General features: G+C 47.7%; 5 protein-coding genes across 5 annotated transcripts; 1 reads left to right on the top strand and 4 right to left on the bottom strand.

Annotated features, from left to right (window-relative positions):
- Nucleotides 1-260: 260 nt before the first annotated feature.
- On the bottom strand, nucleotides 261-1,752 carry N7516_008519 (TATA-binding protein-associated factor TAF6; the record flags this gene model as incomplete). The annotated part of the gene is made up of 3 exons (XM_057221238.1): nucleotides 1,335-1,752; nucleotides 854-1,272; nucleotides 261-800 (listed from the first exon to the last, which is right to left on the bottom strand). The coding sequence occupies exons 1-3, from the start codon at nucleotides 1,702-1,704 to the stop codon at nucleotides 261-263; spliced, it is 1,329 nt and encodes a 442-aa protein (XP_057071510.1). The 5' UTR covers nucleotides 1,705-1,752.
- A 3,017-nt stretch (nucleotides 1,753-4,769) lies between these two features.
- Nucleotides 4,770-5,141, top strand: N7516_008520 (uncharacterized protein; the record flags this gene model as incomplete). Its single annotated transcript, XM_057221239.1, has 2 exons — nucleotides 4,770-4,823; nucleotides 4,887-5,141. 2 exons carry the CDS (start codon nucleotides 4,770-4,772, stop codon nucleotides 5,139-5,141), a joined length of 309 nt encoding a protein of 102 aa, XP_057071511.1.
- A 344-nt stretch (nucleotides 5,142-5,485) lies between these two features.
- On the bottom strand, nucleotides 5,486-6,901 carry sfh5 (CRAL/TRIO domain protein; the record flags this gene model as incomplete). Its single annotated transcript, XM_057221240.1, has 2 exons — nucleotides 5,486-6,185; nucleotides 6,243-6,901. 2 exons carry the CDS (start codon nucleotides 6,899-6,901, stop codon nucleotides 5,486-5,488), a joined length of 1,359 nt encoding a protein of 452 aa, XP_057071512.1.
- Nucleotides 6,902-8,729: 1,828 nt separating this feature from the next.
- On the bottom strand, nucleotides 8,730-10,356 carry N7516_008522 (uncharacterized protein; the record flags this gene model as incomplete). The annotated part of the gene is made up of 5 exons (XM_057221241.1): nucleotides 8,730-8,815; nucleotides 8,872-9,045; nucleotides 9,115-9,960; nucleotides 10,022-10,267; nucleotides 10,335-10,356. The coding sequence occupies 5 exons, from the start codon at nucleotides 10,354-10,356 to the stop codon at nucleotides 8,730-8,732; spliced, it is 1,374 nt and encodes a 457-aa protein (XP_057071513.1).
- Nucleotides 10,357-11,287: 931 nt separating this feature from the next.
- On the bottom strand, nucleotides 11,288-12,336 carry N7516_008523 (PP1-complex regulatory subunit GLC8; the record flags this gene model as incomplete). Its single annotated transcript, XM_057221242.1, has 3 exons — nucleotides 11,288-11,396; nucleotides 11,464-12,184; nucleotides 12,270-12,336. The coding sequence occupies 3 exons, from the start codon at nucleotides 12,334-12,336 to the stop codon at nucleotides 11,288-11,290; spliced, it is 897 nt and encodes a 298-aa protein (XP_057071514.1).
- Between the last annotated feature and the right edge of the window lie 609 nt (nucleotides 12,337-12,945).

Raw genomic sequence — 12,945 nt, forward strand, 5'->3', positions numbered from 1 at the left:
TACCGACTGACAAACACAGAGGCAATCCACTACATAAGTAGGACATCCATAGTTAGATGGAGTTATGGAACACAATGATCAATGACTGTCATGTAATTAAGAAAAAACATATCCAGAGGCCTGAATATATCTACCTAGGTATCCATAATCCCCGAACCAACGCCCAAGATAACGCCATTTCGCATGAACAAATGATTTCATCGCGAGCTCATTTGCAAAAAGCACCCGAGAGATATCATGCAGAAAACCGAGAAAGTCATTCATGCTTCCAAAATGATATGTGCTAACTGCACCTCACCAGCCTCCACTATCCTTGCCGCTATAATATCACCGACCTTGTCAACCAATCTGGAGCGGAGATCGTCTGTGACAGTATGACCATTGGTCAAAAATGGTTGGCTACCACGCAGAGAGGCCAACACAGCCACAAGTGCATTCAGAACTCGCTCCGCAGCTGGCCGACGGGCAGCATCGTCCAGGCCATCGCTAAGAAGTTTGGAATATTCGTGCAGATTGGGAATGACGAGGACGCGGATTACTTCAGAGCCGCCGACAGATTGCAGTCCAATGACGGCACCATAGTGAGCGCCGAATGGCTTTGCAGGGTCGAGGAAGGTCTTGAGACAGGAGCGCACGAGTCGGGGCTTGAGCATGTGCGATGAATGGGAGTACTTTTTGGAGATGAGACCGAGAAGAGAGGCCGCCATATCCCGCAGAGCGAAGGACTCCACGAGATCCGCAGCTCCACCAAGTTGTCGACCGATGAGGCAGGTAAGAATGGATGGTACGAGGGATGCGATCTGGTGCGGTTAGCGTCTATAGATATGTTCTTCCAAGGTGGGGGTCTACTCACGTAGGGGTCCACGTAAAGTGACTGGTTCTGGACGAGCGCCTCGGTCATGTGCATCACCTGAGTGAGAACGAAAACATTCTTGAGACTGTGCGTGACCTTCTCGGCAATGAATTGGACAAAGTATGGCACCAGCTGGTGCAGACCTGGGTCCTCGCGAAGGCTGGAATACCCGGAGGTACGATAATCATCGCTTGTTTCGTGCAAAAAGGCGCTGCAGACCTTTTCAAAGTAGAGCTGGAGTTCCCTCGAAAGCACATGCTTGACCAGTGGCTTGACAGCCACATCGCCTGTGCCACTGATTGCCGCCAGTGTGGAGTTCGCATTCGGACCCTTCGAGACCAGTTCGAGGTTGCGAGAATCGGCAGCAGTTGGGTTCTGAGGGATCGAGGGCTGCACACCTTCGACAGCCAACCAGTGGGCTAGAGTAGACATTAGTGAATGGACAGCACATGTAAGTAGGGAATGAGTATTAACCACTTACCAGTGAAGGAGACTTCGCGGGGAACTTTTGGCAGAGGTGCGTTGATCAACTTCTCAAAGTCAACCTCTTCATCTTCGACGTAGAACAGTGGCTGACCAGGTCCTAGAGAGGCTTCGCCGAACTTCAACGGACGGGTGGAGTCGTAGCCATACAATGGCTCCACGTCCAGGTTGCGCAAGGCCAGCGCGATGTCTTGAGTTGTAAGAACCGTGCGCTTACAGTGGCGCATACACTTCAGCGCTTCCTCGAGCACCTGCGCAACTCGATATTCGACATCCCGGGCGAGATTCTCGGTCACATCGTTATTGAGATTGAGGATACCGACGGATTCGGCGACGTCGCGGATGTTATCAGGGTTCCAGACAGACATGGTGGAAGGGCGTATTCTGGAATGAAGTTGTATGAGGGAAAGATCGGGATAAATTCAGGTTTGGATATTTATGACGCTATCGCGAAAAGTGAGCTGAAGCGCGAGGGACGAGGTGGCAGATGAGAATTCAGAAGGCGAGTCGCATTCTGAGGCCACCGCCAGCGGATCCACAGATTAGACAATAATAGCCCCTTTCTATTGAGTCTGTATTGTGTTTAAATGATGAAGGAAACGCGGCAAATCCCAATGGATAGAAGGAGTAAAGTGAACAAGCGCCGCCTGGAAGATGAAAGCTTGCCGATAAGAGTTGCGTGAGTGGTTCTACGGTCACCCGTACTCCTGTATACTAGCGAGGCTACGGAAGTGCACTAGTTATAGAGGGAACGGACGTCTCTCTGACATTTATTAGAAAATATCTGTCTCTATTGAGTTCTCGTCCTTCAACATAATCGTCCCCAAATCTCTCTGATATGGCTTCATTAGAGCCGCACAAGGTTTTCCTGATAACGGAAATCCTTGAACTGATCCTACTCGCAACTGACACGCGCACTTTGCTTGCATCCGCTCAAAGAGTCTGCCGTAAATGGTACTTCTTGATTCAGGATTCGAGCGACTTACAGGCTGCCCTGTTTTTTAAGCCCGTCGATTATACTCTACCACGCGGGACGCCGGGAATTCGCAACCCGTTGCTAAAAGAATGTATATGGCCATGGTTTTGCGCGAGACAAGCGCACGAATGGAAAGCGCCGCCAGTAGAAGGAGGGGCGAAGATACCTCAGTTCGATCCTCAGAGCGACGAAGTCTTTCTCCGAAAAGGCGCAAGTTGGAAACGAATGTTATTTCAGCAGCCTCCTCGATCGTGTATTGGACTTATAGAGAAAGATGGAAAGGGCGTGAATAGTCCGACATATACGGAAGTGGACGTTCAACCGAGGGGTAGCCAAGACTATTTACGAATACGTGACGTGGTGCTCCCTTGTACGAACATCTTGGGTGCAGTTCACCCTCTGCTAGATGAAGGACTACTCTGGTACGGATTTATTCGTGAAAGGCAACCACCGCTGTATTCCGGGGATGAACAATATCCAACAACTAACGAGATGTACGGAGAAATCTCGAGGAGCCAGGTAGCATATATTACCTCAATATGTCTGCGGGACTGTGACATTGTGTTTTTTTTAGCAATCATAGTGCTATGATGTTACATGTTTGGCTCTATCATATTCGGAGTTTTGTGCCTAGGCAGGTTTATATTCCGATACCGATGACCTAGATTTCTAAGGACATGTACGTGAAACGAAGTAGCGAAATAAAATGTTCATTGAAAACCAAAGCAATAGTTACATGGTCTCCTACCGGTCCGCTATAAGGATACCCTCACCGGCGGAGCTAATGAATGGACAGTTGTGGGAGGTATGCCTATGGGTATGTAGTGGGGATTGAGATGACGCCGAATGCATAATCAAATCACTGCCAGTCTGTCATAGGGATATCATCACCAGCCGAGCTACTGAATTGACGGTCGTGTGAGGTAGGCTCACAGGAATGAATGCTGTGGAGATTGAGATGACGCCAAGCAAGATGATCGTAAGGAGCAAGCGAACTATAGTCTTGTTCCCCATCAGGGTGTATCCCCAGGTCAGGGTCCTTGAGCACCACTTTCAGGATGTCAGAAGATAGTAGTAGCAATATATAAAGAAGTACTTGCTAACTCACCTTGCTACTTTGGTTGATACGGTAGAAGTTGAAGGTCACGCTATCTGTAGAGACCCCTATCTCGTAGTCCGCGGGTGCTCGTTTTTTGGAGTCAACTTCTTAACACCACTTCTTAACACCGAAAGGGTCTCGACCTCCTCTTGGGTCAGGTCGCTCACGGCTACTCTAGGTAGTTTGTGGTCGCGTGCAGCTGCCTTCTTAGCTTGCTGTAGCGTTTCTCTCATAAGCCTAAATCCTAACCCGGGCATCTTTCTCCAAGCTACTTAACTAGTGAGTCCGCAGTGCCTGTGAGAGTAGTCTATCCTATAAAGATTTACCCACCCCTAAACTAGTGGCTAAGAGATCTTGCCTATTGTATTGAACATGTATAGCTATGATCTTGAGTTCTTCAGATTCACTTCGGATTCACTTCAGATTCAATTCAGTGGGCATTAATTTTATTAACCTTATAATCTAGGTATTCAGAATTTATAAATAGTAGTAGTAGAAGGGAGCTTTTAAGACTATCCCCAACCCACCTTTCTGTTACAACCTGCCCCTGGACTGGCGAGTTACAAACTAGGCCAAAAGACCATTATATCTGAGCATTACGCTCAGATAGACCAGGCTCCGATATATATAGTGCATGACATGACACTTTCATTCTCACTCACTCATCTTCCATCCCATCCCTTCTCACAAAAACACCACCACCGCCACCGCCACCATCATAGCTCCCAAGAAGCTTTTCCGCAAGCGTGCTCTTAGGCTTGTCGAAGTGGCCCTGAAGTGGCTTTCAGCGACAAGCAACGTCTCGAAGGCGGAAATTGCCGATGAAGACTAGTCTCATTTAAAGAGTCAGGACCACGTCGATACAGTTGCCTCTACCCTCGATCAACCGGGAAGGCGTGACCCTTCGTTCGCTACACAGCTCCAACTGCGGGACAACTATCGCTGTGTAATCACGGGTCAACTGAACACCGATCAATGGGAGCACGAAGGGGAACCAGAAAACGTCTTCTATGGCCCGACTGAGGGCGCTCATATAATACCTTTTGCGTTTGCCTCTTGGCCAGGGGTGTCCGGAGCGCCGAGAGATACATCAAGTACCTGGACCTTACTAACTATACAAGTGTTTCCCTATGGTTTGCGAAGACAGACCATCGAACGATATATTCGGGACTGGGGAAGAGTTAAGAGGCTCTAGTTGGACTGTTGTTAGAGAGGACGGTACGACCGATCTGGCTAGTCTGCTGGATATCTAGCGAAGCAGCACGACATTGATACTCTAGGGTCCCAGATCTCGTCGTCCTTGACAATGGTGCTGCTACAAAAGTCGTTAGTGAAGTGAAGACGCCATGGGCTAAGGAATGGAGTACACTCTTTTGAGGCTGGCCAAGAGTACCGGCTTCGCCGCATTCTCGGTATGTATGATATTAACTATACTCGTGATTTAACATACTAATAATTACACTATTATAGGACAGGTTGCCCGATACATGAAAGACCTGAACGTGCGACATGCGTTCTTCTCGACTTATGAAGAAACCATGTTTCTTAGGAAAGTTGAGACAACAACCGGCTGGGCTTTGCAATTCTCTCTGGTAATCACTCACGATTTCCAGTACAGCATCCCAATAGAGACTATTACCACTCGGCAAGGGCTATTTTATTTGGCTCTTCTCGGCCAAACTACGCGGCCATTTACTACCAGGCCTTCGCGCCGTCAGTGGACCACCTAAGCAACTGACGCGAGAGTGGTGACATGGGTTGCGGTGATTAGGCTAGCTCACGCCCTTTAAACAACGCACCTCCCTTCCCCCTTGCTTTGGCCTTCCTCTGGTGGATTCGTGAATTTCCCATCCATTCAATTCCAGAACACATAATGAAGGCCAAGCAACACCTGGTTGTTAAGATCTACAAATGAGATGAGATCATGAAAAGACTGTCCAATATAACTGTAGTGCCTATAGTTGTAGAAAGCAATGTAAGGAAAAATTAGGGCATAGGCAGGTACACAAGAGCGGGGAGTGTTATTCACTGCTCCTCCGGGTATCATAACAGAAAGCACCAGCCAAATATCGATCTACTGGGCTCCATCCTTCGCAGGCTCTTCCTTCAGAGACTCAGCCTTGGGAACATCTGCTTTGGTGGGCTCCTTAGCAGTCTCCTCTTGGGCTGTCTCCACCTTGGGAGTTTCTTCCTTCGATGGCGCCTCCTCCTGGGGTTTCTTCGCAGCCTCCGTCTTCGAGGGTTCTTCCTTCGCAACCGCGGCCTCCTTGGTGGGCTCAGCAACAGTAGGCTGCTCGGGAGACTTGCCCTTGTCCTTGGTCTCCTGTTCCTTGCCCTCAACCAGTGGGATGGACCTAGCATTCTCCTTCAGCTCCGGACCCTTTCCACCATAGACTTTCGGAATTTTTTCGGCAATCGAAGCAGAGAACTCGCGAGCCAGGTTGGCGCCGTTCGTGATCGGGTGGAACTTGCGTGTGGTGTTCCGGCTCAGGATAAACTTCATGGCGGTGAACATCCAGCCCATGATCGCGGGAACGTTGACGAAGAACTTCTCACTCAGGAGCTCTGGGTATGCCGTAGCGAACACTTCGATGACCTTCTTTGTTGCGGCACGGACAGATGGGTCCATACGGAAGAACTTGACATTCAGGTAATCGTGCACTTGGATCATTTGGTAGGGATCCTCGCCATCGTACTCAATGACCTCGGTAGCATCTTTCATCTTCAGGTCCTGCACAGCGAGCTCCATGAGAGCGGCGCGCCACTGGACGAATCTGCGGCCAGTTAGCATTGATTTCGACTGTAAATAACATTCCATGCTAGGTACTCACTCATCAGTATCCGCGAATGTCGCACTGATATCCTTCACGGCTCCGTAGATGTTCCAAGTAAACACCAAGGGCCGTCCATTCTCCTCATAGGTGGTCAGGTATCCCAAGCCTCCAAATTTGGCGGCGCTGTATTTCGCGGACTCTGCCAATGCTAGCGGATTCACGTCCTTGCGCCACTGGAGTGCCTTGCTGAGCTGGGTCTCGGCGGCTTTGGCATTGCCTTCGTTTGCACGCAGGAACTTGATCAACACGTTGACGGTGGGAATATCGTCGCTGTCCTTGAGAGGCACTCCCCACATCTCAGTGTGACCAATGTTTCCGAGGATGGTTGGCAGACGGTTAAACAACTCGCCCAACGCCGGGTTCTTGCTCAGGTAAGCTGGCTTCTCAACCTTGGGTTCTTCGGGCTTGGTTTCTTCGGGCTTGGCCACTTCGGACTCTGTAATGGCAGTGGTGGAGACAGTAGCCTCATTTGAAGCCACGTCCTCATTGGCTGGGTCACTGGCAGGTTCAGCTTTGGCTGCAGTCTCAGTGTTTTCGGCTGCAGTCACGGGAGTTTCCACGGGCTTATCGACTACTTCGACGGTTTCTTCACGCTTCTCAGGAACAACGGGCGCAACGGGCGCCACGGGCGCATTCTGACCAGCAGTATCCGGCATGATTGATAGGATTAAAAGTGAGGATGTGTTGAGGTTAGAGGAAATAGGGGGGTTTTAAATTCACAGGGGTGCAGTTGCCTTGTCAATAATCGGACCACTTATCATTCCCCCCACCTGTCAGCCCTGGAGCTATATTTCCCTCGTTTCATGGTATATCACATCCACCTGGAATCTATTTTTATTTTATTTTTTATTTCTAGGGGGTTATCCTGTGTTTTTTGTTCAATGATATTTTTAAGCTAGAACGTGTGAATATCAATGGTGTACTCGTTACATATGTGAGCTAGTTATTAACTGGAATTTCCAGATAGAATCATTATGCACACCTCACATAGCTTTGAATAACTTCAATATATTCAATAATGGCCATAACCATTCATATATTTTTGAACCAAGTACTCCGTACGGAGGAGATATATCACCTATGCGAAGTATTAGTACTTACCCTTATTTATACATACTAACTAGTTACATGGTGGAAGACTAAATGACTAGGAGCAACCACCGGAGGTCACTTGACCTCGCAACAAATAGATACATGTAGCATCGAATTCTATTTGAATTGAAGTTATATTTGAGTTGCGTTAGTGTTATATTATGTGGTAATACTATAGCCTTAGAGAGTTTATCTCAAAATAACTCCCATTCTTCTGGCGTTAAGTTTGTTGGAAGTGTACTTCAGCTAGCCCTCACGGTTGCTAACTATATTGTTTGACATGTTTGCTTTCACCGTTGGTCATGTGATAAATTCACCCCTTGGACGTTTTTCAGGTGGCTGTTGAAAACCCTCCTTATAGCACTCCAAAATGTTGGCGCACTTCTGAAAATGTTGCTCGGCTTTTCATGAATTATTAAAGTATTGTGTATATGGCTCTTTTGGCTTTTTGGGTCGCATATTACCCTCGCCTATCTTCGTTCGTGGAGAGAGTGACGATATTGAGAGGTGCGGACGCTCCCTAACGGAAAATGATTATCCCACCGTCGCGAAGAACCACATTTTGGGATCAATTGAAGAATATCAAGCTGTCTTGCCTAGCAAAGTAGCAGACCTAGTTCTCTATGAACCTCAGCTCAAGCCAAGGGTCGACTTCATTGATAGTAAGACTAAAACCGGGTGTCGTTGTCAAATGCCCCAGGTATTCGTGGTGGAATTCTGGAGCGGCGGACGCCTCCTCATTTTTCAAGGACATCAGGCGCAGTTTCGAAGTTGAAGAGCGACTTTTCGATATATTAGGAACGCACCCTAGGATAATACGGTATGCCAGCCGAACACCAGGCGGTCCAATCATTAATATCATTTCTACTGTAGCTATATCGGTATCTCTAAGGAACCTCGTGGATTGCTCTTCAGCGAAGCTAGCGATGGTAATAATATTGACTCTAGAGAGAAAAAGGAAGAGAGAGGATGCTAGCTAATAATTCTGGAAATCTCTATAGACCCGTACTAACGAAATTTATTCCTTTGGAATAAAATTGTATTTACTATGATACTGGTAAATCTACAACGCAGCAAAACTGTATGCAGTCAGCTTCAGCCAAGCCACCTGTTCGGAAACGGACGCAGGCAGATGTGACCGAAACCTTCGACCTGCATATGCGGAAGCACATTGGCGAAAGAGGTGAAGGAATTGACAAGGTGCAGATACCAGTAGTGTATGGAGTACTCCGTAGATCCAAAGATCCAATTATTGCGAGTTATATCTGTTAGCACGTTTCCGATAGTTGTCTGATCCTAGAAATGGGTATTTTATGCACATTGAGTGTGTTTGCCAAACAAGGTGAATCAATATTATTGCCGTATGCTTTGTACTCCCTTGGATATTGTCCCTTAGTCCCTATCACACTCTTTCTTTTGAGGAGTGGCTGAGCTGAGGTTAAAGGCCGCGTTGACGCTAGCCAGCAAAGAAATGACCACTACATATATATATATCATTAGCGTGGAAAGCCAGCCCGTGATATAAATAACTTACCAAGTACACACTGCAGCTCAAAATACCCAAATCGTTCAACCATAAACCCAGCCAAGATGGGTCCAACTAGTAGACCAGACATCCAGCTCATATTTGTAATGGCAACGGCACGAGAATACCCTCCATAGGGACCGAATATACCAGGATGCAAGACCTCCAATTCATCAACGGTTGCTGCAAAAAGAAAAGAAAAACGCACACACATCAGTATGCCAGCTCACAGCAATAACATCCCAAACTTACCAGTTGCTTCCATTGTCCCAACCCCCATAAGCAAGCACGTACAACACCCAATCATAGTCGTAGAGACCGCATAGATGATCTTCCCTCTAGTTCCCAAAGTAGCCCACGGAAAGCGCTCATCGCCAGCGACACCAAGAACCCAAAGAAAAGGCGCAACAGAGATAAACCCAATGGTAGTGGGAAGCCTCGAACCCACCCGATCTTTCAACAGCCCAACAAGAGGAGCCAAGATCATCCCGGGACCCTGTATAGACGCGAACAAAAGCCCGACGGGGAAAACGCCCCAGCCAAAAGCGGACCTGACATGCATTGCAATCGTAGACTCGAAACTAGCAATAAACAGCGCAAAGACAAAATAGCACACAATCCCCGCGGCAAAGCAAGGTTGGCGGAAGAGACAGATGTAGAAGCGCCAACCGGCGATTTCCTCGGTCGACGACGAGGGATCTTCATTGAGAAGCGGTTCTGTTTCATACGGGATTATATGTTCATGTTGATGTTGATGTTCCTCGGCGGATAGAGATAGAGATTCATTGCGAGTGCGAGTGCGACAAGCGGTATCGCGACGTTTCTGCGGTTTTTCGATCATGAGTAGACGCATGATGATATCCACTATGAGAAATAGAGCCGCGCCAGCCCATGCTGTCCAATAACCTCCAATTCCAAAGAGAAATCCAGCAATGACAGGACCGGAGCATGTTCCAGCTGATGTGAGAGTCGAGCTTAATCCTGCTATCTTGCCCATGTGTTCTGAGCCGATGTTCTCGGCCATTGTGGCCATGCTGACGATGTATAATGCGTTGCTGACGATGCATTGGAAGAAGCGACCGATGAAGAGCCAGGTTACTATCGATGAGTTAGTATAGAAGGCTGTAATGCGATTTGCACATACAAAACAAATACTCACGGGATGTAGTGATTGATAGACATAATACGCTGATCAGGGTTAGTACTAGCAACACTAGTAGTAGAATCTTCTTGGAGCTGGCTCGGTCGGCTATGTCGCCGATAAACGGGCTCGAGATGATAGATATCAATGCCCCTTCAACTAGAAATATGGAAGTCAATCGCTGGGTAAGGGAGTTGTCTAGCTCTAGGCGGTTTTCGAAGATGTAAGGGAGCAGAGGGACCATGAAGGCGAAGAGCATTTCATCTAGAGAAGTGATTTGAGTCATTATATAAAATCCAATCTCTTCCATGTAATAGTTCAATACACGAACCTGTGAACAATGCCATAGACATGCTGCTGAGAATAAATGTATCTGACGAGCGCCAGCGATATCCCCATGTTGGCCATGAGACCTGTTTCTTAGTATCCAGTAAAGGAAACATTTCGAAGGCCTCGTTTATCAATTGGCGATTCTGAGTCAACCAACAAAGCAAAGTAAAAATAAGGAAAGAAAATTTGGAAATGAAGGAAAAATGCAGATGAGATATATTTATCAAAAGTAGCTAGTTTGAGGGGGAGATCGCCTATATTTGGCCCAAGTCAAGCAAATAATGAGACACCAGCCCTTCGTACTTCGTACTCCATAAACTGGCTGCAGATGCAATGTCATGGTTGCTTTTTCTCCCTTCCGACCAATGTGAACGCGGTGTTTGATGTGCATTGATGCCCAGTGGTTCTAGCAAATATACCAACTGAATCCCAATTGTGATCTGGGCTATTCTTAAATTCCAAATTTTGGTTTATAAAGACCATAGGGGGTATCTAATAATACGGGAAACATACTTACTTTTGCCTTTATATCCGTGTAGGACAAGCCTAGGGATGACCTTCACATGTTCAGAGCTTATTTAGACAAAAGGAGTTACAATACCTTATATGTATATATACACCTAGGTATGAGGTTCGGTAACGTAAATCATGTATTCATTTCCCGTGAACTGAAGATGAAGAGCGAGGGGGGTTAAGACCCCAGTCTAGAGCGAAGAGATCACCTGCCAAGTGGAAACCCAGACTAGGAAATGAGCAAGAATAAAAATCCCGGTATAGGGGGATGGCACTAGGGGAATATACAAAGCAGTAGAGAACATTGAATAAAAAAAACAGGAGAGAGACTGGTGCGACGGCAACCTGAAATCAAATAGGACCGCTGCAGGGGAAAGAACTCAACTCAAAGATACGAAAGCACAGGAAAAGCCCAGAAGGGATCAGGAAGCCAGAATATCTCTATAGTCCATTGCTGCGGAAGCGTTCAGGCAGTTGAGGCATAGACGGTGGGGGACCAGACTCCGACTCGTCGGTATCTTCCATCTCCTCATCCAAATCCTCGGGATGGCTAGATATATGAAGTTAGCTTATGAAGTCCACGTATCGATATCAATAATAGATCAGGATCAACATACGCAAGTAGCTCCTTGATGTTCCTCATCTCGTAGTGTCTCCTACGCTGCTGCTCGAAATGAGCATGCTTCGCGCGTGCCTCTTCAGTTGTCAAGAGCGGATCATGCACCGGTGCCTCGGCGCCATTTACATCCTCCATACCGACATGAACATGCTTCTCGCTCTTGTGCGAGTCCGTGCTCATGCTACGGTCACGGATGACACGAGGGTCGTCCATGGGGATGTCCTGCATGTTCTCCTCGGGTTCGCCGAGCTCCAGGTCGGGGATTTCATCCTCTGACACACCCCTCCGGTGCTGGGTGGGTTTGGTCGACTTATCCAGCTCATCGACGACAATGCCCTGCGCATCGATTAAGGTTTCCTGTGCCTCGTCGAGCCGCATCTGCTCATCATCTTCGCTGGGGTCGTAGTGGGGCGCGTACGGAGTCTTGGGTTCGTCGATCTTCATCTTCGCCGTCTTCTCCTGCTCGGCCAGGTACAGGTTTGCTTCGTCCCACTTTAGACGGGGCTCGTTTTCGTCATGGGCGCTGACTGACGACTGTCGGCGCGAGTTGGAGCCGTGGGTGGTGGATGAGGATCGTCGACGGCCTGCATTCTGCAGGGTGTTTTGGAGGGTGAGTTCCTTGGTCTCCTCCGGCTCGGAGATGATTGGAACGGAGGGTGGGGATATGGGTGCCATCGGAGCGGCAGCACCTTGGAAAGAGTTGGAGTTCTTTAGGATACCTATATAGTTGGGGCAAGAATATATTTGGTCAGATCCCATCGTTGCTTTTGATCACCGTTTGGTGCTGACGTAGTTTGGACTCACCTTTTGGTCGATGGTGCACATCATCGGAGCTGTGCGCCTTGGCCGGCATGTGTGGTGCGGTAGTCATGGTGGGATGATAGTTGGGAAAGACCGAGTGTCGCCCGATTTGCAAGTGGACGATGGACGATGGTAATAAGAAGTTCTGATTTTCAAGGGTGGGGAATCTAGAGGTGGTGTGTGGGCAGTTTTTTTTTTAATTTTTTTGATTATTTTCACTTAGGTTGCTCAGCTGCGCTCCAAAATAAAAAAGAGGCTGAGCGGCTGATGTGGTGTGGTTGATGTGATATGGGAGGTTAAAATGGATAAATGCAAACGTGATTCTCCTTTAAAATATACCCAAGTACCCAAGTACCTAAGTAGTCCCTAAGTAGTCACGAGGTGAAGTCCACTGATGAGTGGGGGGGGATGCAAATCCAATGACGTCGGTCCAATCTACCCGAACTTCAGCTTATAGCTAGTTATGTCTTAACTATATGAATATATATCCAATATCCAAGGAAATATAATATTAAACTAGGATCAAGACAAAACGTCCAATCTTTCAATATATTCAAACGCCAGTCATCTTCCAGAGGCCAAGCCAAGACAGAAAACCTGAGGCAAGAGTCCCAAAGTCCACGGAATACCTTATAAAACACCCAACTAGATCGCCCAAACGGGGGGTATATGGATATAT

Source organism: Penicillium verrucosum (genome assembly GCF_028828655.1).
Source record: "Penicillium verrucosum strain IBT 35672 chromosome Unknown utg000003l_segment0_segment0, whole genome shotgun sequence".
Taxonomy (NCBI): Eukaryota; Fungi; Ascomycota; class Eurotiomycetes; order Eurotiales; family Aspergillaceae; genus Penicillium; species Penicillium verrucosum.